Source organism: Equus quagga, chromosome 12 (assembly GCF_021613505.1).
Source record: "Equus quagga isolate Etosha38 chromosome 12, UCLA_HA_Equagga_1.0, whole genome shotgun sequence".
NCBI lineage: Eukaryota > Metazoa > Chordata > Mammalia > Perissodactyla > Equidae > Equus > Equus quagga.
In genome coordinates, this window is record NC_060278.1 from 89,417,881 (window position 1) to 89,442,187 (window position 24,307).

At 42.1% G+C, this 24,307-nt stretch overlaps 2 protein-coding genes across 5 annotated transcripts in view; both read right to left on the bottom strand.

Moving 5' to 3' along the window:
* SAMHD1 (SAM and HD domain containing deoxynucleoside triphosphate triphosphohydrolase 1) overlaps positions 1-11,798 on the bottom strand; it is a 51,957-nt gene extending 40,159 nt beyond the window's left edge. The window contains exons 1-3 of the mRNA XM_046679812.1: positions 11,489-11,798; positions 7,991-8,057; positions 2,366-2,438 (exon numbers count right to left, since the gene is read on the bottom strand). Coding sequence (XP_046535768.1) covers positions 2,366-2,438; positions 7,991-8,057; positions 11,489-11,696 — 348 coding nt within the window. The 5' untranslated portion in view covers positions 11,697-11,798. The remainder of the gene's footprint in view (positions 1-2,365; positions 2,439-7,990; positions 8,058-11,488) is intronic.
* A 10,292-nt stretch (positions 11,799-22,090) lies between these two features.
* Positions 22,091-24,307, bottom strand: part of RBL1 (RB transcriptional corepressor like 1) — a 62,500-nt gene continuing 60,283 nt past the window's right edge. For all 4 annotated transcript variants that reach the window (XM_046679269.1, XM_046679267.1, XM_046679266.1 and 1 more), the window contains one exon: positions 22,091-23,887. In XM_046679269.1, the coding sequence (XP_046535225.1) occupies positions 23,717-23,887 (171 nt within the window). In that variant the 3' untranslated portion in view covers positions 22,091-23,716. The remainder of the gene's footprint in view (positions 23,888-24,307) is intronic.

Here is a 24,307-nt window from a genome sequence, read left to right on the forward strand (position 1 = left end):
CTCTACAGTGACTCCCTGACTATAAAGTACTTACTTACTCTACAGTGACTCATGACTATAAAGTACTTACTTACTCTACAGTGACTCCCTGATTATAAAGTACTTACTTACTCTACAGTGACTCACTGACTACAAAGTACTTATTGGGTTAAAACCTATTTCCAGGGGCCGGCCCCGTGGCCGAGTGGTTAAGTTTATGTGCTCTGCTTTGGTGGCCCAGGGTTTCGCTGGCTTGGATCCTGGGCGCAGACATGGCACCGCTCATCAAGCCACGCTGAGGTGGCATCCCACATGCCTCAACTAGAAGGACCCACAACTAAAAATACATAACTATGTACCGGGGGGCTTTGGGGAGAAAAAGGAAAAATAAAATATTTAAAAAAAAAAATCTATTTTCAATAATTATAATGTATACATAATTTGTAAATGAGGTTAAACAATTTTGTTTTTGATGAAAACTAGAAAAAAAAAGAATAAAAGTGGCAAATGAAACCCACTGATTGCCTTGAAGATGACTTCAAAAATATTTTTGTTGCAAATTGTGAAAACGTGATCTCAGAGATCATCTGAGATGTCTCACCTCACAAAAACTCATCTTACCTACGCCCTGCCTGAGGAGAACATCCTATGCTGCTGCCAGTGAGCAAGGGCAAAACAGGGTGGCAACCTTCTTCCAATAGCAGGACAAAATATTTGGATATCGTTTTTGATAAGCGATCATTCTTTTTACTTCTTCATGAAAAAAATGAAGTATTTTAATGTTAGATAACATTTTCAGAAAGGGCTGGGGTTTGATTATTCTTCAAATAAAATATTTTCTGTAGGAACCACTACTTCGTCTACAAAAATATTATTGTAGGATGGAATGAAACACATTCACTAAATATTTTCAAAAGTGATTTTTAATGGAAAATAAGCAAGCTAATTTGCAAAAGTAAAATTGAAATATATACTCTCATGGGGATCTGAAATAACTAAAATATTGTACATTAAATACATTCAAAACCTCTGATAAAAATGTAAATGATGATCTTGCAAAAGTATACAAAAGGAGAATGAGACCCCCTGCACCATCTTTCAGGTCTGAAACTAAGTTTTTTTAACTTTACAGATGTCAAAAGGGTGAACAATAAGGTACAAATCCTGTCACCAACCATTCAAGAAACATTTCTTTAATTATGGTATTAGAATCACCCTGAAGAGTTTGTGAAAAATGTACATTCCCGGGTCTCTACTCGAAACTCCCAGAATCAGAATTTTGGGATGGGGGCTGGGCTATTGACTGCTCGCTAGGATGATTCTCAGGACACTGAAGTCCGAAAAACAGGGCTTCTGAGGTCTGAAAGGGCCTGGGGGATGCAAAATAAACGATTATTGATAGATTAAACTTACAGAATATATCTACCCTCTAGACTAACATTTGACAAACAAGTTTACCAAAATTGAAAAGAAAATTCAGTACAACTTGAAGTTATTCTATGACTGAGGGTAACTAGGGCTATGTGTGTCAACACGACTGATTCTCAAAAATATAAATGTTAAAGGAAAGTTTTAGAAGGTTACTTAGTGTGCAATACCACTTATATAAAGTTTGAAAAACATGTAACATAATACTATACATTGTTTATGGCTATACATACATATGTAGTAAAAGTAAAAAGCATTCATGAAAATGATTAAGCACCAAATGCACAAGGATGCTTATGTCTGAGGAGGAAAGGACGGAAATGGAATTCAGGAAGGGTAAAAGGAGGCCTCCTATTGTTTCTAATATTTTGTTCTAAAAATAACAGATCTGAAGCAAATTAGGCAAAATGTTAAGATTTGACAAGCTGTAGTGGTCTATTTATGCTTTTTCTATATGCTTACAATTTTTAGTTTTTCTTTGATTTAAATATTCAGTGCTTATTTTAGAAAATGTAGGAAGTTTAGAAAAGTAAAAATCCATTACTCACAATCTCATTACTGAGACGATTTCCTTCCATTCTTTTTATTTATTTATTTATTTATTTATTTATTTATTTATTTTTTGAGGAAGATTAGCCCTGAGCTAACATCTGCCAATCCTCCTCTCTCCTTTTTTTTTTTGCTGAGGAAGACTGGCCCTGAGCTCATATCCATGCCCATCTTCCTCTACGTTTTTATATGTGGGACGCCTACCACAGCGTGGCTTGCCAAGCAGTGCCATGTCTGCACCTGGGATCTGGACTGGCGAACCCCGGGCCGCCGAGGCAGAACGTGAGTACTTAACCGCTGCGCCACGGGGCCGGCCCCTCCTTCTATCCTTTTTAAAATGAATTCTACACAATTGAGTTATATCATTGTATATTCAAAAAACAGAATAATAAACTCAGATTCCTCTTACCTTCATAGTATCAAGATCAATTTGGCTCAGTCGTTGGATAAAATAAAGCAGCTTCTTTCTCTCCCCCAAGGAACTAAAATTATAACAGGATAAGCAAATCTATCATTATTTGTTTAATAATAATCCCTGGAGTAGATAAGCATATACAATCAACTCTAGATTATCTACACTAGTAGTAAGAGAAGTTAGATTAAAAGGAACACTTAATAATTCAAACATACCCCCCTAGAAATTTTCTCCTTCTTTTGCAGCTAAGACGTGAGACTCTTCCCCCAGGCTTCTGCCCCTGATTCTCCTCTCTGTTGGTCAACTCAGAGTGGAACATCTCCTACATCTCTACTGAATGCTCACTTTATACTTCAAACTTATTTTAACCTAACTGAAGTCATTATCTACCTTCACGATCCTGAATTTGCATGGCTCAGATAAGCGAAAACTCAAGATAGCATGGTGAAAATGAAAAAGGACTTTGGAATCAGACAGAACTGGCTCACATCTCCACATGGAAACTAGATGACCTTGGAAAAGTCACTTAACCTTTTCTGGTACACTGATGTTCTCATCTATAGCATAGGGATCACACCATCTAGCTCACAGCACTGGAGAGGGATGAAGCAGTGTGTTCAATACTGGGGTTACAATAAAGACTCAGTTCCTGCTCTCAAGAACTACAGGAGAATTTTAACTATGATTACAGGTGTTATAGAAACTATGACTCATTATAAATTCAATATTTACCCCATCAGCAGTGTTTTAACTACAAGAATCTAGGAGTTTCTTAGCGTAATTAAGTGGTGAATATGTGAAAAAAGTTACCTAAATTGGCCAAAGATGTTATATACAGGAAGACGACATATGTGGCAAATTGAGCCTTTGTCATATCAAAATAACTTTTCAAGAGAAACAATTGTTGCTTACTGCAATTAAGATACAGTCAAATCACATGCAAATGTCTAGGATACAATGAAAGCCTTGGAAATGCAGGATAATACAGGACTCCTTGGCAGGGGTGGTTGTTGGTCACAAGACCAGTCATGAATAGATTTTTTTGTTGATTATAGTGGTGACTTGCAAAGGTCCAAGACTGTCTTATGAGCACCAGGTATGCCTCATGCATGAATCAAATATACATATTTGTGTGTGTGTGTGTGTGTAAAGGTTTTAGCTTATTTATACCCATCTTCCTTTGTCAGTAATCCCTCATAATGCTCCAGTTTCAAGAAAGAATTTAATAGGAATTAAACGTAAACAGCTCAAAATCCTGTAATCCCTTATCCTGCTTCATTTACACTTACTAACTGGTCCAGGTATGTTAGCCTGACACTCGCTGAATGTCAACAGAAGCAGCAGACAAGGGGTTAGCCTTTACTCATCTACTAGTTAACTGGATTGAAAAATAAATCTTGTGCTGAAAGTCTTCGACACACTTGCAGTCAGAAGCACTACAACTGGCCTCTATGTTGTACCCTGAGACCCACGGTAGCTACAAAACCTAAGGATGATATTCTTGGGAAGTACACAAGCGTTACTGCAGCTGACAAATCCTTAAAGCAGCATATCTTGTGTTTTACCATTCCCCTATCCTACTCATCAGTTTGATCTAACAAGCACAGGGAAAGGCCAGACTCCGAGGTGAGCTATAACTGACTCAGGTTAAGTATGGCACACAGTTGAGCATAACCAGGAGTCACAGGATAAAATAATACCAAATCTAAACCAATCCCACGGCCTCGTATTTTCCTGAACTGACACTCAGTATTCATCACTTAATTAAAACCCAAAAAGAAACTATTCATAAAGAAATCAGTGATTAAAGTATATTTTAAAAGTCACCCAAAACCTAGAGATTTTTTTGTTTTGTTTTGGCAAAGGATAAGGCAAAAAAAAAAAAAGACTTTAAACAAAGATTTAAAGTAGTGATGGGCCAGGATAATTAGAATATACTAAGATTTTATTTCTGTATTTCATCATTTCTGAAATCTAATGTTTCTTACAACTGATGTGTACATTTAACGTACATTTCTTATTTCCTAGAAAAACCTTTTAAATCAACAGTTGATCAAAAAATTGAGGAAACACAATTGTATAAACTAGATTCCCCCAGAAAGCAGAGTCTAGGACAAGAGCTTGCATACAGGTCATTTATTTTGGGGTGTGAATTCCGGGAACAAGAGTGGGAGATTCGGAAAGCTGAAACAGGAAACGGAGGAAGAACAGTAGAAAGGTCCATTAATGAGTTGGTTGCACCGGCACCACTGTGAGCAACTTCAGCTGATCCCATTGGGACCTCTGGAGGCAGCTCTGCCCAGCAGAACTGTGCCGTGACAGAAATGTCCTGTATCCGCCCTGTCAGACATGGGAACCACCAGCCATGAGTGGCTATTGAGCACTTGAAGGATGGCTAGCATAACTGAGGAAATGAAATTTTAATTTAATTTTAATTAATTTAAACATGTAGCTAGTGGTTGCTGTATAGGAGAACACAGCTCGGAGGAGCCAGCAGAACCCACCTCAGAGTTGCCAGGTAGGCACAAAAGGTGTGCCATATAGTGTTCCTTTTGGAATTTTGCCTGTTTTGTTCACTCATGTGTCCCAAATTCCTGGAAAGATGCCTAACACATAGTGAGCCCTCCATAAATACTTGTTGAATAAATCAATAGTATTTGGATCCACAAAGTATACATATGGTTCCCTTTAAAAGAAAGACTCTATTAGAATAAATTCCATTTAATTAAAATAGTAGGCAACTATTATACATAAGACATAGGTAGTAAGGGGGACTTTGAGGAGACTGAGGGGGTTGAAAGGTGATTACGAAAGAGACAAGATGAGCTCTGTCAAGAAAGAGACAACAGGCCCAAAATGGAGTTCCTTGTGCTAAGCCCTTGTCACCAAACCAAGTCTTAATACCTAACCTGATTGTAGTTTGAGCCCCTTCCAGGAATGTAATTTTTACCCAGCCAATCTGGAATTACCTGGTCAGCACGAGTGAAGGAATCTGCCCCACAGACCCCTCAAGAAAGGTGATTTTACCTGATATAATCCTTTCTTAGTTTATCACATCATCGTCCCATCTCCATTCTGCCCTGAAAAACCTTTCCTTGGGTCCAGCCCCGTGGCTGAGCGGTTAAGTTTGCACGATCCGATTTGGCAGCCTGGGGTTTCGCCAGTTTGGATCCTGGGTGTAGACATGGCACCGCTCGTCAGGCCATGCTGAGGTGGCATCCTACATGCCACAACTAGAAGGACCTACAACTATCATATGCAGCTATGTACTGGGGGGCTTTGGGGAGAAGAAAGAAAAAAAAAAAATAAAGATTGGCAACAGATGTTAGCTCAGGTGCCAATCTTAAAAACCTTTCCTTTTCTGCCGTCTTTTGGAGCTCCTGTCTGTCTGCTAGATGGGATGCTGCCCAATTCATGAATCATTGAATAAAGATCTTTAAAATCTACTCAGTTGAGGGGCGGGCCGGGTGGCGCAGCAGTTAAGTTTGCACGTTCGGCTTTGGCAGCCCAGGGTTCGCCGGTTCGGATCCCAGGTGTGGACATGGCACCGCTTGGCAAGCCATGCTGTGGTGGGTGTCCCACGTATAAAGTAGAGGAAGATGGGCACAGATGTGAGCTCAGGGCCAGTCTTCCTCAGCAAAAAGAGGAGGATGGGCAGCAGTTAGCTCAGGGCTAATCTTCCTCAAAAAATAAATAAATAAATAAATAAAAATATGAAATTTACTCAGTTGAATTTTTTTCAATAGGTTCCCTAAGTCCCAATCCAAAGGACATTTATAAAAGTCAGTTACATGTCCTAAAATGACCTTTTTTCCCCACAATCTACTTCCATTATCAATTACTAAGCAATAGTGTATGAAGTTAATTCAGTATATTCTCTTTTGAGTCTTTGGTTACTATTACCACAAACAAAATTTAGCTAACTGGAATTGCCGAAGAAAAGATCGTATTTCACCACTGTTGTCAATTCTCTAACAGAAATCAAGTCTCCATTTTAAGGAATATTTAAATATTGGATCCTTGACTGGGATCTTTAAAGTGGACCCACACTAATCTAGACCCTACAACCTCCAGTCATACAGATGGATCTCGATAGTGCTGTCAAGTCAACTCTGAGTCCTAGCAACCCTGTGTATGTACAGCAGGGCAGAAACCCGCCCAGTCTTTTTTTTTTTGCGCTATCCTCTCACCTTCCAGCACTATATTGGTCAACGCTCCACTGCTATTCACAGGGTTTTCATGGCCAATTTTTTCAGAAGTGGGTGCCCAGGTCCTTCTTCCTAGTCTGTCTTAGTCTGGAAGCTCCACTGAGACCTGTCCACCATGGGTGACCCTGCTGGTATTTGCTTTTCGCATCACAGCAACACGCAGCCGCCACAGTGTGACAACCCACAGACGGGTGGTGTGGTTCCCTGACCAGAAACGAACCCGGGCTGTGGCGGTGAGAGTGTCAAATCTTAACCACTGGGCCACCAGGGCTGGCTATCGGGATCTCTATATAAACATATTGTATTAAGGGCTTATCATGTGCTCATCACTTTACCTACATTGTCTCATTATTATTACCCATTCCACAGATGCAGAAACTGAAGGGTTAAATAACTTGTCCCAAATCATACAACTAAGTGCCAAACTATTTTTGATAATGTTTTTAAATCTAATACCAGAGATACATTCCAGTCTTAAGACAGCTTTAAGAAAACCCAGAAATATGTTCAAGATAAGGCTAGAGCCTTAATTTTTCCTGCCAACATTTTTTTCCTATCAGTTCTTATATATTTTCTGGTGTGTATAATTCAATTATTCTGAACTCGAGAGTAAAAAGTTAGTCACTACAAACTTCATGAAGGCTTGTCAAAAATATTTTTAAAAATAGGAATCATTAGCAATATTAAACATAGGATTTGCACAGCAAAAACAACTGTGTTAACCAACAGGCAGGGATTCTATTTTATTTTATTTTTTTATTTTTTTGAGGAAGATTAGCCCTGAGCTAACATCTGCTGTCAATCCTCCTCTTTTTGCTGAGGAAGTCTGGCCTTGAGCTAACATCCGTGCCCATCTTCCTCTACTTTATATGTGGGACGCCTGCCACAGCATGGCTTGCCAAGTGGTGCCATGTCAGTACCTGGGATCCGAACTGGCGAACGCCGGGCCACCAAGAAGTGGAACGTGCGAACTTAACTGCTGGGCCATTGGGCCAGCCCCAGGGACTCCATTTTAAAACACTTCATAGATTTAAAATGAGGACAGGGCCGGCCCCGTGGCCGAGTGGTTAAGTTCTTGAGCTCTGCTGTGCGGCCCAGGGGTTTGCCAGTTCGGATCCTGGGCACGGACATGGCACTGCTCGTGGACATGGCACTGCTCATCAGGCCACGTTGAGGAGGCGTCCCACATGCCACAACTAGAAGGACCCACAAGTAAGATATACAACTATGCGCTGGGGGGATAAAGCAGGGAAAAACAAAAGATTGGCAACAGTTGTTAGCTCAGGTGCCAATCTTTAAAACAAAAAAAAATGAGGACAATTATTATCAGCGATCTTGGGCTTTGTCCCTCAAAGGTGAATAAAAAGATCATAAGTGTCCTTGGCTACAACATAAATTTTATTCTTCTTACCTTATTCCAAGCTCTTCAAGAAGAGACTCGTCAAGATAGGGCAGTAATGAACCCGTGATTTCATTTTCTTTGGAAGAAAAGGGAGAAAAAAGACGAATGATTTCAATATTTACAGCATATGTTTCTTTCAATTTCTTTCAATTTGGATCCCCCAGAATTTACTCAGATCGACATTTATTGAGCACCTGCTACAGTAGGGCGATGGACTGTGCCAAGCACCACTTTTTTGATTCGCCACTTGCAAAGTCTTAATTTTAATTAGATAACTATTCCAAGAGGCTTCTTTTTTGATAAATCAGGTGAAAAAATTTAACTTATTTCAGTAAATTATTTACAAGGAAGTCCAGCTGCAAAACTGGCAGCTTCCTTCTAAAATAGGTGAAGTTTGGGGTGGAGGCAGGAAAAGAAATGTAAGTCTATTGTTCCTACAACAGTTCAGTCAAAACCATAGCCTGAGGGGGACCCAAAGTATTCATTTAGTTCTAACATCTCCAAGGAAAGCACATAATACTCTGCGTTTAGAAAGACTTATAGCTCACTTCTTTTTCTTTCTCTTTCTATAAAATTAATTCTAGTCCTGCCTCACTTCAGATTCCACAACTCTGGACTAGTTTCAAACAAACAAAAATCTTCTTTCTAAAGGTAACAGAGAAAACGACGAAGTAGTTTTCCAAAAAGAAAAAAATGTTTAAATGAAAATGGCATTATTTTGTATTTCTCTGTCATAAAAAAATTATTCAATGTAAAAATCCAAATATAAAAATATAAAGTATAAAATATCAGCTTACTTAAATTCTTCTGATGACCATGACCATTGTTAACATTTTGGATAACATCATTCTAGACATTTATCTATGTAATTATGTAATTTTACACAAATGAAATTATGTTGTTTATAATCTATTTTTTCCCACCCAATACGTCCTAAAGATCTTTCTTGTCAATTATTAAACTACATCATTTTTAATGGCTGTCTTGTATTCTACAATACAGATGTACCATAATATATTTAACCAGTTTTTCCTGAGGCTATGGTCCTCAACTCTAAAATGAGAACTACAGCTGTCATAGAGTTGTTGTAAAGATTTTATAAGATAAAACATATGAGGTGCATAGAATAGTACTTCACACAAGATAAACGCTCAGTAAATGTCAGCCATCACTATTATTTAACACTTTTATCAATGGATATTTAGATCGCTTCTACTTTTTTGCTATTTATAACCAATGGTTAAAAGAATGATCTTTGAATATAATTCTTTGGACACCTGTATCTGTAAATTTCTATAAGTGAAATTTCTAATAAGAAAAGAGCATTGCCAAACGGTCCATGGTTGAGCCAACTGACACTTCCATCAATTTTACACATTTCTCCCATTATCATCTTTAAATATTTTCCAATGTAAATAAAAAATGAGTATTTTTTTAAATTGCTGTTGAAATTGAATGTCTTTTTCTGTTTTGACTGGCTGGTTGTCAAGTGTCTGTTCTTGTGTTTTGCTCATTTTTCTATTGCTTTTTTTTCCTTGCTCTTAGCTGATTCCACAACTTTGATAATGTTCTCCATTTTTTTCTTTTAATTGGTTTGTTTGTTCCCTTATTGTTGATGGGGATCCACTGGTTTTTGATGACAAGACTTGTTAAGGTATAGCTGGCATGAATTCTGAAGTCAAAAAATCTAAGCTTAAAATCCAGCTCTGCTTTTTTCTAGCTGTGTGACCCTTGGAAAGTTACTTAACATCTCTGGACCTCAAATACATCATCTGTAAAAAAATATGGATTATAGCATCTAAATTTCAGGGTTCCTGTGAGATTGTATTCTATAATGAGGAAAGAGACCCAGCACCTTATGCTTAGTTTTGTCAAATAAAAACAAATCTGGGCTTAGACAGGGAGAAATTTTAATTAGAAAGGAAGACAATTGCAATAAGGAGAATGTTCCGATCTCAAGAAGCTCAAAATCAAATAGGAAAAGGTGTTGCTGTTTTTTTATACGGTGAAGGAGGGGCAAGCAGAGATATGCAGAATCTTTGGAGGCAAAGTGACCCCAGTGGGGTCTGACAGGACAGTATCACACTGTGGCCAGCTGGTTCCCAAGAAAAGCTGATCCCGGGGCATATTCCACTTTCTTAGTGCTTGCTTAGGTTTGGGGGCAAGCAAGAGTTCAAGACCCTGTAGGAGAGAGAGAAGCCTGACTAAAGTTTGGTCAAGACAAAGCAGACAGTAAGAAACGAGCAACTGTGAACACCTGGTCAGTTTTTACCAACTAAAAGCATGTAGTGTCTTCTGCTAAGATTTGACTGTGGGTTCAAGAAAACAGATCATTCTGAAGGCTGATGAATTAATCTACAGAACACCACTGAAACAGAGAGCCAAGAGCACAGCCAATCACATTTTGGAGACAGAAAATATAAAACTACTTCACCCCCTCCTGTTGCTACTCAAAGAAAAATCCCATCCTAGCAACGGAGGAAAACAAAAGGGGGAAAAGGGAAAAAGAGAAGTACAATTTCCTACACCCATCAAGATATCTTTAAGTCTTGAACGACTCAAGTCCCTCCCACCGTGGTCCCCCAGCCAGGGCCGACAGGGCTCCACCCCACAACTGCAAGAGTGTACTGAATTTGCAAATCGCACTACCTCCTACTGAACACCTCAGCGCATCAAGCAGAGGTTAAGCTTCCCACTCACTATAGGAAGGTGAGTAGATTTCATGTGGATGGATGCTTGAACTGGAGCCAGTAAAGGCGCTGAAAACTCACAACCTACACACGTCTCCACGTGATGTGGCCAAGTTGTGGGCTGCTGGGAGTTCAGTGGTCAAGGGCACAACCCCAGTGTCTAGATTTAGCGAGGGAAACCGCCTTTGGAGAGCAAAACATGATCATAACCAAGCTCTGCAAGCGCAGTCCAGGAACACGCACTGAGCCCAACTGGGATGCTACGGGAGGCGACGCGGATTCGGAGATTCACAACCCAAGTTCCTTCTCCTTTAGGAAAACCCTGCGAAGGGGGGTGGGAGGGGGCCAGAAACTTAAAAGCACCAGAACAGACTCTAACGAGGCAAGTGTTCAAGGAGCTGCAGAAGCACAGACGGGCCCCCCCGAGCCCGGCGAGCCCTCCGACCAAGGTCTGGGGCAAACGTTCTTCTAACTAAACCCAGGGACCTGAGTCTCGCCTGTCCGGCGCTGGGGTGACAAGTTCCTGAAGACACCCACCAGAGTCAGACTAAGTGCTCCACCCAGGTTCGCCATCCCCCAAATCTGCTGCTTTCCTACGGTCCCCAACCCCAGGCGCCCCGTTTCTCCCTTTCCATCTCAGCGTTATCACTCCCGCGCGCCTCCCGCCCCAGGTCCACCCCTCCCGGCGCCTCCCGCCCCACGTCTCCCGGGGTCCTCTCTGAGGCCCCTGCTCGCCGCCTCAGGGCGCCCTCCTTAGGCCCGCCGTCCCCGCCTCGGGTCGCGGTCCGTCGGCCCCTCAGCCCCCTGGCCCCGCTACCTCGGAAGCGTTCCAGCAGTCCGGGATCACCGAAGCCACTGCGCTTTAGGAAGCAGCACACCTGCTCCGGGCCCCAGGTCTGGTGGTCGGAAGTGAGGTCGGGGCCCGGGGACCTCTCCGCCGCGGCGGAAGGGGTCTTGGGCGGGGTCCTCGGGCTGCCATCGCACCGGGGCCGCTTGGGGGGCTGCTCCGAGTCGGCTCTCTGCATGGCTGCTCCCAGCGCCCGGCGCGGCACAGTCAAGAACCGCGGCCGAGCCCAAGCGCAGGCGCACTGACAGCGCGACACGGCCTGCGAGTCGGCTCCGCGTTCCCAGCCGTCTGGCCTCCTGCGCAGGCGCATTTATAGCTCAGACCTTGGGGCGAGGCTGCCCAGTCGCTTCAGCCACCGGACCCCCTGCGCAGGCGCGGTGACAGTCCAATGGCCCTTAACTCTGCCCCGGGTGAATGAGGAGGGAAGCCGCTAGAAGCAGAACTAAGGACGGTTCTAATAAGGGCGGGGGCGAGGAAGGAGCGTGCCCGGGACTCGTAGAAGTCTAGCCTCAGTCCGGAGAAGGGACTTTTCTGGTGAATTGAGGTTACCTTCCTCCAAATGAGTTCCCCAGGCTTACCCTTGGCCATCCCCCTAAAAGGGCATCAGGCTGCTAGCATCTTCCTCGTTAAGAGAAAAATAGGCAAGAAGCTGAATTGGAAGACCCTGGAATGATTCAAATCTGATGTGACGGTGTTTTCTTGTATTTCGCAAGTCCTAGAGTATTGCTGGGCAGTTCGAGGGCCCTGGGGATGCCTATCGGTGAACTCTTAGCCTATCTTCAGGTTTCCATATAGGAGCAAGCTTCGAACTTCCCCGCCAGAGACTCCTCAACCCCTCTCTCCATCCCAACTCCCTGCCCAGAGGAAAGGAGGTGGCCAATCTTGTTACTTAAAATTTATCTTCAAGGACCTTTTCTACCTGTTTTTTAAAGTCTATGAAAATGGCAGACATAGCCCCCTCACTTCAGCCACTCTGGGGCAGGACCCAAACTTTCCTATAAATCCTGGTCCTTGCAGTTAACTGGTAAAAGGACTGCTACTACCACTGCTAAAGCCAATACACGTCGCCATCAACCCAGCCATAGACCCGTCTGGGGGATAAAGGACGAAGGAGGCAGATTATCATGAAGCAGTGTGAACTAGTGGTCTAGCGGTGAGCAAAATATTCTTAGCAAACAGAGCTTTACCAGGCACTGTTTTAAGGACTTTACAAATATTAACTCATGGGGCCGCCCGGTGGCACAGCGGTTAAGTTCACGCCTTCTGCTTCTTGGCTGCCGGGCGTTCGCTGGCCCGGATCCCAGGTACGGACATGGCACCGCTTGGCACACCATGCTGTGGTAGGCGTCCCACAAATAAAGTAGAGGAAGATGGGCACGGATGTTAGCTCAGGGCCAGGCTTCCTCAGCAAAAAAAAAAAGAGGAGGACTGGCAGTAGTTAGCTCAGGGCTAATCTTCCTCAAAAAAAAAAAACAACCCACAAATATTAACTCATTTAAGTATCACAATAACCTTAGGATGTAAGGAAGTGAAGTACAGAGAAATAAGTAATTTGCCCAAGGTCACACAGCTAGGAAGTGACGAAGCCTAGATTCAAAGCCAGGCAATCTAGCCTGGCTCCAGAGACCATGCTCTTAATCACCTGCCAACAATTGCTTGTTAATGGGAGTTTTGCTATACAATTATTTCATATAGGTTAGCCCCAAATTTTCAATTGCTTGCTTGCCCCATAGACCCACGGGGGAATGTAGAGGAAGATAGACTTGCCCTCCATCTGCACAGAAGGGCCAGGCCCAGAAAACATGCCCTTTAGTCCCAGAGTAATTTGAGAAAAGACCAGATGGTTATCAAGACTTGTGAAACCGGAACAAAGGGGTAAAAGCGACAACAAATAGCATAGGTCTGAAAGACATATGTCAACTTGGAAATGACTGTTTTGAAAACTTGTGTTTATAAGACTTGTGGGAAAATCTGCCCTGACAGCAAGGCTTCCTGGGCAGTAGAAGGTGATATAAACAGGGTTTTAAGTTTAATCAGCTGGGTTTGTTGAAAGCAATTGCTTTTGAGAACTTTAATTTTCTATTTGTTCTTTTTGTTAAAGAGTGTAATTAAATGCCATATTTTTAATTTTTCCTCGAATCCCCTACTTTCTAGGGGCCCTAGATCTTGTGAAGGGTGGTTGTTTACCTGCTCAAGGTCACATGGCTGGTAAGTGACAGGATTGAGATTCAAAGCTGACTCCAGAACTTGGGGACCTTCCAGTTGGCCACTTCACTTACTTCCACTTCTAGTCCTGGTGATCCTATTCCACTCAGTCATTCCACAACCTGGGAACAAATACCTGCTAGACACAGGCCCTGTGCTCTGGTCATATTGAGAGAAGTGACATCACCCTGGATGTCAATCTTGCCATAGTTAGGACTAGAAAAGACTATTCGTTCAATTAATTTAAGGCCCATTGCTTAATGACCTTGAATACCTCCATCAATTCTTCCCTGCCCTTTCCCAGCTGCCTGCCACCCACCCAGCTGAGTTGGCAATTTTATTTTTGGCAGCATTAACCTTATGGTTTTTTGTCTCTCCACAGCTTCCTCTTCAACCTGTGCTGCTGGTTCTCGATGCCAGCTGCCACCACTCTGTGGTTCTCTAACTTCCTTTTCATCCTTTACTGAACCTTGCATCCTCAAGATCTTCCTTTTTTCCATCTGCCAAAATCCCAAAGCCAAGCCAAAATTCTTGAAAAAAAGTATTGATTTCCTTGTCTGATAACAATCGTGCTCAAGAAAGAAAACTTGGAAAACAAAATGTATACATACACACATACAGATCCAAAGATCACCTCCTGTTATGTTGTGCCCCATAAGTCTTTTTCTATTCACAGATTTAGGAAATTATCTCCAGGCTGGGAATTCTTTGAAAGAGACCTTGCAAAATGACAATAGCTACCGTATTTGACTACTTACTATGAGGCTGACATTCTACTTGTGCTTTACTTTATATCCATAATTTCTAATCCTTATAACAACCTCATCAGATAGGTATTAAACTAGTTTGGTTTCTTTGATTATAAATACATTCACTCATTCATTCAACAAATATTAATATTTGTTGGCTACTTACTAATTGGCCTGGCACCTGAGAGACATCAATGAACAAAAGAAATAAAAATCCCTGCCCTCGTGAAATTTATATTCCAGTGGGTGGAGACTGGCAGTGAATGATAACGTAATTAACAATAATAAAGGTATATATTAGAAGTTGGTGCTATGGGTAAAAAAGTTTTTTAAAGAAGAGTAGAAGGGGATAGGGTCACAATGTTGGTCATAATAGGCCTTTTGAGAAAATGACATTTAAGCAGAGGATTGAAGGAGTCAGCCATGGAGGTATCTGGACGAAAAGCATTCCAGACAAAGAGAACAGCAAGTGAAGCAGGAACATGCCTGGGGTTGAGAAACAGCAAGGAGGCCAGTGTGGATAGGCTAAGTGAAGAAAGGGGGAAGTGCTAAGAGACGAGGTCAAGGAGGGCGCAAACCATGTAGGAACAGGAGGGCTACAGGCTACAAGCAGCTGAGGTCCGGTCTTTATAGCTACACATCTAGAGATGAAAGGAAGCCTCTAGTGCTCCAGTTTCAACAGAAAATTGTAAAGGAACGACTTCAACGAGCCTGGATTGCATTCATTCCTGGACCAATTGCTGTGTTATGAAACGATTGACCCCATCAGGTCGCATGTTACCCCTTGGGTAAGAGGGCAAGCTTAGTACCAGGAAGAAGAGAACTGGTTCCGGACAAAAACCCCAGGTGTTATTACACCTCTTTAACAAATAAGGAAATGAAGCTCAGAGAGGTGAAATGACTTGCCCAGGGTCAGACACACATATTAAGTGCTTTGGGACTTGAACTAGATCTGCCTTGAAAAACATTATTCTTTTCTGCAACTTGAGCTAGTTATGAGCTCTATTGCTTTTCAGGAGTGACAGAGAGAGACCATCCTGTCTTACGGAGTTGAGCTTACTGTGACTCACTGTGAGTGTCTCATCTTTTCGGGTGGGGTGATCACGTACATGGGAGGTTGGGATGCTCAAACACATATGTGAGTGGTCAGACTTCAGGGACTGGGGTACCCCTGGGTAAAAATAACTCATGGATCCTTTTAAAGCTTGATGCTAAGAGCCAAGCTCAACTCATATTTCAAACATAGCATTGGCTCATACAATTCGAATGGTAGTTGCATCAGCTGGTCTTATTCCAACCTAGGTTTGCTTGGGAGCTCCTAAGCTACCGCAAAAGGAATTTGCCATTGCTATGGTCAGCTATCCTAAAGTCATTAGGAGAAAAGTTTTAGGTAGAAACCAATACTGTAGAGGACCTTGGTTTTTTGTTTTTGTTTTTGTGTTGAGGAAGATTAACACTGAGCTAACTACTGCCAATCCTCCTCTTTTTTGCTGAGGAAGCCTGGCCCTGAGCTAACATCCATGCCCATCTTCCTCTACTTTATATGTGGGACACCTACCACAGCATGGTGTGCCAAGAAGTGCCATGTCCAGACCCAGGATCCGAACCGGTGAATACTGGGCCGCCAAGAAGGGGAACGTGCAAACTTAACCACTGTGCCACAGGGCCGGCCCCAAGGCCTTGGGTTTTTTGTGAGAATACTCGAATATTTGATCAACCAACCCAAAAATGCACCCTGTCTTTGCACTTCCGTTAGTGCTGCCTAAATAGCTAAGATAGGTACAGCCAATACCACAGGTTAGCATGAAGGAAGCCATCGTATGGAGGGGAGCAATGTTAGGACTATAAAGGACCCTGATCCACCACATCCCCTTTTCCTTGTTAGCAATGCTTTAGTTTGCACATAGCTTAGAGAAGCACACATCTGCTTGTGAGAAGAATGTGTGCTCTGCTATTTTCATAATCTTGGCTTACACATAGACCTCCCTATTCTGATAAGGCAATAACTTTGTTCTTTCAGCTTTTCCAGGGATGTGACGTCCCTCGAGAAAAAGCCCTCTGCTGGCATCTGTCATCGGTGACCAGAGAAAGGGATGCTCTGTAGTCTCAAGGACTACAACACCAGATGGTCAACATTCTGAGACACCCTCCCCCTTCAGCCCATTTGCCCTATGTAGCTGCTTCAAAATTTTGTAGTTTTAAGATGATTCTTGAGGACACTAGACTGCCGTCTTCCCCCTTGCTAGCAAGCTGTAATAAAAAGACCCCTTCTCTCCTATCACCTTGCCTCTTGACTGTTGGCTTGTCTTGCAGGGAGCAGAAGACCCACTGTGGCAATTACGCCTCCAACTATATGAGTCAATAAACTTCCTTAGATTTTAAGCCAGTGTGAGTTGGATTTTCTCTGCGTGTCTGTGGGTTTTGAATGTTTGGATTTTCTTTCATTTATAGCTGAAAGCATCCGTGATACACACCGTTAGCATCCAACAGGGTCTCTTTCAGATGTCCAGTGTTAGCTGGCTGATTCTTTCCTTGTAGGAACACTTGTAACCCATCCAATCTAGTCTGATTCCTCATCACTCATGCCCTACTGTCCTTAGTGAGTACCACCGTCTGTCAGCCAAGTTCACAAAGGTCCTTTTCTCTGAGAAATTCCCTGCCATTCACTGAGTGGACTCACAGTGTTATGGACTGAATTATGTCTCCCAAAATCATATATTGAAGCCCTGGCCCCCATCATGACTCTATTTGGAGACAGGACCTTTAAGGAGCTAATCAAGGTAAAATGAGGTCATGCAGGTGGGGCCTATGGGGGATCAGAATTGGCCACCTCAGGGGCCAGCCCCATGGCCGAGTGGTTAGTTCACACGCTCCACTTTGGTGGCCCAGGCTTGCGCCAGTTTGAATCCTGGGCGCGGACATGGCACCGCTCATCAGGCCATGCTGAGGTGGCGTCCCACATGCCACAACTAGAAGGACCCACAACTAGAATATACAACTATGTGCTAGGGGGATTTGGGGAGAAGAAACAAAAGTAAGAAGAGGAAGAGACACCAGAGATCTCTCTCTCTTTCTCTGTGCACACGCAGAGGAAAGGATATGTGAGGACACCGCAAGAAGCAGGCCATCTGGATACCAGGAAGAGAGACATGACCAGGAGCCAACTGCACTGCCACCTTGATCCTGAACTTCCAGCTTCCAGACCTGAGAAAATAAGTTTCTGTCGTTTAAGGTATTTTGTTAAGGCAGCCCTAGCAGACTAGGACACATGGCCAACATGTTTGTCCTATGTGACGTCCACTCCTCAGTTGATAGCCTAGTTGGCCATTTTGACTTAGTGGCTCCCAATCTTTGGGCCCCGGGCTTCTGACAGCCTTGGAGCTGGTTATTACCAAGAACCCTTGTGTTACTGAATATCATGGAAATAAAGTCTCAAACATCCTTGTCTATGTCTGCACTCTGATTGTGCTATGATTATCAACAAAATACTCATTGAGTCAAGTGTTGAGGAAGGCTTTGATCATTTTTTCACATTCCCTCCTCACAGTTAAATATTTTGTTTACATAGTGATCCTTCTCATTTAAAAACTTGACCCTTATCTCAAGGAGGTTGAAAGGCATTCCTGTGCTTGGGATGTGTTGATCGCTGTGATTAACAAGGTAAATAGTTTCAGAATTTCTATAAAGGTGGGACTTAAAGCCAGAAGCCTGGGTCGGACAGGAGGATTTATCTTTGGGGTTACATTAACATAACAAGCATATTGTATTTACCTATATCGTGAGTTAAAGTAGATCAATAAACATAGTGATGTTTAAGACGCTCTTAGTCACAGCTTTTGGAAGATTGGGGAAACCACAACGAGGTTCCCTATTAAAGAGAAGTGTCATTTACACTTGTGGTGGCTGCAGGAAAGGGAACATCTCCCTGTCTAGGGCACTCCGAGCATGAGGGGGGAAACTGGCAGGAGATTCTGAGGAGAGCTGTGCACTTGGGGAGAAGACCCTTTTCCTTGTGGGAGTCGTTAAGGTGGCACTGAGCCTTCAGGGCATCGGTGGAAGTGGCGCTAAGGCCTCTGAGGTGGCGAGTTTAGGGAAGGCACGGCAAAGGCAAAGATTCTGGGGCTCCCAGGAGGCCATTGAGAAGAGAGGTTTGGAAGAGGATTGAGTGAAGGGAGAAGATTGTCACTGGAGCACATTAACAACCACCCCCCAAGTGTTTGTTGTCAGCGACTTTTTGGATGGAAATCTTTCAACAGGCTGAGTCTCTTCTGTGCGTGATGGGAATGGGAAGATCCGGTCTGAAACAGAAAGAACAAACGAGGATGTTTCCCAAGGCAAGGGAAGAGAAAGAAGCTTGAGGAGGAGGAAAGCCTGAGATTTCCCGGAATAGAGGAGATACTGAGGTAAGTATGAGTCACCCCAAGGCTAATATCCAAAGACACTGTAGAGCATACAGATTAAAAACTGGGCTGCGGTCCACTGATGGGTGAATGGATAAACAAAATATGGTATAGCCTTAAAATGAGGGAAATTCTGACACACGTTACAACACGAATGAACCTTGAGGAGATTATGCTGAGTGAATTATCCAGTCACAAAAAGACAAACACTGTGTGATGTCATTTTTGTGAAGTATCTAGAGTACTCAAGCTCATAGAAACAGAAAGTAGAACAGTGGTTGCCAGGGGCAGGGAGGGGCAAAATGGGAGTTGTTGTTTAATGAGTATACAGTTTCAGGGTTTTTAAAAAATTATATGTATGTATTTATTTATTTATTTATTTGGAGGAAGATTAGACCCGAGCTAACTACTGCCAATCCTCCTCTTTTTGCTGAGAAGACTGGTCCTGAGCTAAGATCCGTGCCCATCTACCTCTACTCTATATGTGGGATGCCTACCACAGCCTGGCTAGCCACGCGGTATCATGTCTGCACCCGGGATCCGAACCGGTGAACCTGGGCCGCCGAAGCAGAATGTGCACTCAACCACTGCACCACCGGGCCGGCCCTGGACAATCCTTTATTGAGGGGGGCTGTCCCGTGTATTGTAGGATGTTTAGCAGCATACCTGGCTTCTATCCACTAGAGACCAGTAGCACCCCCCAAGTTGTGACAACTGAAAATGCCTCTGGTCATTGCCAAATGTCCTTTAAGGGGACAAAACTGCCCCAAGTTAAGAACCATTAACCTGGGGCTGGCCCTGTGGCTCAGCAGTTAAGTTTGCATGCTCCACTTCTGCAGCCTGGAGTTCACTGGTTTGGATCCCAGGTGCAGACCTATGCACTGCTTATCAAGCCATGCTGTGGCAGGCATCTCACATATAAAGTAGAGGAAGATGGGCATGGATGTTAGCTCAAGGCCAATCTTCCTCAGCTAAAAAAAAAAGAGGAGAATTGGTGATGGATGTTAGCTCAGGGCTATTCCTCAAAAAAACAAAAACAAAACCATTAACCTTATTTTTCTCCCATTTCAGTCTAACCGTTCTGGAACCCATACTCTGCACACCTTCCAAAGTTTTAAAGCAGGCCTAGATCTACTAAATTAGACTTTGTGTTTTTAAGAAGATTAACAATCCCCAGTGATTTCTATGCTCATTAACGTTTGAGAAGCACTGCCAGAAAGTCTCTAGCTTTCTTGAGGGTAAATATCACTAGGAACAGAAGTTAACAAAACAAAATTCCTAGGTCCTTCCTTGGATATTATGATTCCATAAATCATGGGTGAGGCGTAGGAATCTCTGTTGTGAACATGTTCTCAGGTAATCCTTATCCTTGGACAAGCTGGGGAGCTGCTGGTCTAAAATAAATATCAGATTGTGTCATTATCCACTTAAAATTAAAACCTTTTGAATGGCTCCACATAGCCCACAGCAGTGGTTCTCAATCTTAGGTGCTCACCTAGGGAGTATTTAAAAATCCCCGTGCTAGACTGTTCCCCAAACCAATTATATCAGAGATCTCTGGAGGAGGGACCCCTCTATTGATGTGTTTTCAAAACTCCTCATCTGTAGCCAGTGTTGAGAACCTCTGGAAATGATCAACCTGAGCACCTTTACCAGGCCTAGAAAGCCCAACTATGAAAGCCTCCTGCTTACCTGTCTAATCTTACTCTGCAACTCACTTTTGCATGTGCACACTACACTCCAGCCTTACTAAACTACCTGCAATTGTTACCACACAAAGATGGGGTTCTCTTGCCTGCTGCACATAAAAAGCCGGTTATTATGGCATCAGCTTTTGAGAAAAGAAAAAGCTTTATTGCGAGGTTGACCAGCAAGGAGACAGGAGGCAAAGGCTCTCAAATCTGCCTCCCTGATCCAGGGCTTGGGGCAAAATTTAGGGGATAAAAGAGCAAAGCAGTCTGAAGTATGGAGATGGGTGATTGGAGGCAAGGAGAAGGGAGGTAATTGATGATCTGCACAACTGTAGTCAAGCTTCATGGCTCTTCGTAGGCTGCGTGTTCACAGAATGGTGGCATTAGCATGACCTGAGGGTGGAGTTTTTGGCCCCTTGATGTCAAAAGGGTTACCTATCGGGCATTTGTGCAGGCTCGTTTGATGGGTTGGTGGTCTCAACTGGCCTGAACTGGACAAGGAGTTGACTGTCAGTTCCTGCAAATCCACTCTTAATTACTCTGTGGGTAAGATATGGTCAGTTGAACTGGTCCTAGTGGGCCCGCGGTTACACAATGCCCAAACAGATAGTACTTTCATGCCTCTGGGGCTTGCAACAGGTTGTGCTGTCTCAATACTTCAAATGCCCTGGCAACAGTCATTCATCCCTAAGGACTAAACTACCATTTAACTTCCCCTTTAGAGATTTCCTTGACACACCTGCCCAGGCAGTGTGAATCACTCCCTTTTCTGTGCTAACATCATCCCTCTTTACATAGAGTTGTATTAGTATACTTATCACACTATATTAAGAGGCTACATTATATCTTGAGGACAGAAACTATGTCTGGTTCATCTCTACGTCCCTAGCACCTAGCAATGGGCCAAGCATACAGCAGGCAGCCAATAATGTTTGTTGACTTAGTAAAAGAACTGTAAAGAAAAAAAATAGAAACAAGCAGGAATATGACCTTTTAAAAAAAAGTCTGATTTAATATTATTTAACCACAGAAAAATCTTAATTAGAAAATAACTTTCAAGCTGTGAGTCTCATCTGGCGAGATATGCCTGAAAGCACTCCCAGGAAAAAATAAGCCTTTTTCTTAATTCTGTAGCATAATTAGGCCCACACATTCACTCTAAGACCTTGAAATAGTCCTTTATATGTATCTAAGAAAAAAGTTTCTTTATATGTGTCTAAGGCATTTTTAAAAATGAGGTGAAATTCACCTATCATAAAGTTAACCATTTTAAAGTGTACAATTCAGTGTCATTTAGTAAATTCACCATGTTAAGCAACCACCACCTATGTCAAGTTCCACAATATTTCATTAAGGAGTCAGTCACTTCCCATTCTCTTCCTAGCCCCTGGAAACCACCAGGAACATTAACTTTTATGTTGCATTAAGATATTTAAAAGATATAAAGCAGATATTTAAAGAGATATAGATTCTAGATGGCTGTACAATTGCTCCTCGTCACAGAAAAGAGCACGAATACATTTTAATCTCAAAAACAAGGTTTTATTAACCATTTTATGTACATTGATATTAAGTCCTTAAAACTGGTAAAAACATGTCCAGAGCTTCTTACATAGTCAATGTACAAATGCTAATTTATATTTTTCCCATCAATAATGAAGATGAAAATGACATAATAGTTATAGCTACATAAAAATATATACAAGGGTTCAAGACAGACGATGTTATTTGGCTTATAACGTGTGTAGATACTACACAAATAATGAAGGTGTAATTTTCAGAAAAGTAAGACGTGACCAAAATCACTTTTCTTGTTAAAATTAAAAAAAAAAACCCTGACAAAAGTAATTACTAATTTACAGTCAAATATTAGACCAATTCAAATTAGCCAGGGTTAGACACAGGTTAAGTTAAATATTTTGCATTTTAAAAAATAAGGTTTGCAGTTTAAAAATATAGATTTGATAACATTTTCTCAAAATTAATTAAGAATGGCTTATCTATGTCCTTCCAGATTCTGGAAACACACTGTAAAAAGAGAATATTCAATAGCCAATTCTTTGGAAAGCTGTATCCCTAGTACAGGAAAACATCCTTAAGGGGCCCCAGAGATCAAACTCTAATGGGAAACTCACAATGCACCAGTAATACCGAGAATAAAGAAGGGGAAGTAATAAGCAGCTGTTTTACTGATGTGTATTGTAATTATAAGGCATGAGGTGATATTAATATGGTTGTGAAAAAGGTTTCAACTATTCTTAGGGAAGCAATTAGACAGTGAGAATGACTGATCTTATGATGACCTCAAAAATAGTCTCTTACACATCATGGCATTACCTCACTAACAGGAAATTTAGTTTCTAACAGCTCCATCTGTATTTTATTCTACTTGATTGAGAAGCAGCTTTCTATTTTGAGAATTACATGTCATAATATAATCTGGTATAATTAAATTAATGGTTTGGAAAACAAAATGACAGTAGTTTAAAAAAGGAGTAAGCACTCCTTTTATTGGGTTGTGACACCAGGCTAAGAGGACTTAGGGTTGGAAAGCAAGGAGTGAGAGCAGTGCATGGGCCCAGGTACAAATCTGCTTATGTTCACGGAGAGGAAGGGCATGAGAAGGGATCTACACAACCCAGAACATGGTGTTACCATAGTGGGACAGAGACAGGCTGGTGCATCATCCTCCGGCCCAGGTGCTTTGCGAACCAACCCCTACTCAATATTAAATTGAGAATACAAATATCTCAAAGCATGCTTACCAAAACCAGATTATTTACCCTTATATTACAAAGTACAGAAGGAGGAGAAATTTGGTTATTTTAAAAAGTGAGCTAAAAAATTATGAGGTTTCTCCTTGCTTCATCTTAAAAACTAACCCAAGGAACAAACATTTAAAAAGTTCTATGGCTATTAATATGTTTAAAAGGCACTTAAAACATTCCTTTCCAATCCAACTCAAAATACATATCTGTCAACTATATTTTGGATAAATGTAAAAAAAAGAAAGCACGTAAGTTTGGTGCAATTTTTCTTATAACCCAGTGATATTTACCATCTGCAGGGCTGATGGTAATATTTTGGAGGATAGAGCCCCAACTCTCTGCAAAACAATCTGAAAGTGCTTTTATCACAGAAACAGGAAGGGCACTAATGATTTGCTCTTTCACTGACAACATCCTGTAGCCGTTTAAGTAAAACATCATCATTTTCTTGACAGAGGCGTTTGGCAGGTGATTCTACATCACCATCGATGGCTATTGCTCGCTTCTTGGTTCTCTGCTCGCCTTGCCTTATCATGTTGTTGATATCTTTCAAACTCTGTGCAAAAAAAGAGGACATGCGTGAGAAAAAGGAAATAGCAGCAAGGAACTAAGCTAACTGCTTTTTCCTGCCCTCTGTCCTCCATCCAAAGCTAAACACTGGGGCAGAGATTACTTCTGAATATAGGCCAAGCTAATAATGATGATTAGAACTAATCTTCTCAGGTGATTTTAAATATTAGCTTTACCTTATAAGCAGTAGTTCTCAAAGTGGGGACATCAGACCAGAAGTAGCAGAAGCATTTAGGAACTTATTAGGAATGCAAATTATAAACCCTCACCCTACGCCTACTGAATCAGACACTCTGGGGTGAGGCCCAGCAATCTATGGTTTATCAAGCCCTCCCGGTGATTTGGATGCTCCCTAAAGTTTGAGATCCTCCTCCTGGGGCAATGCTTTTCAAACTTGAATGTGTTA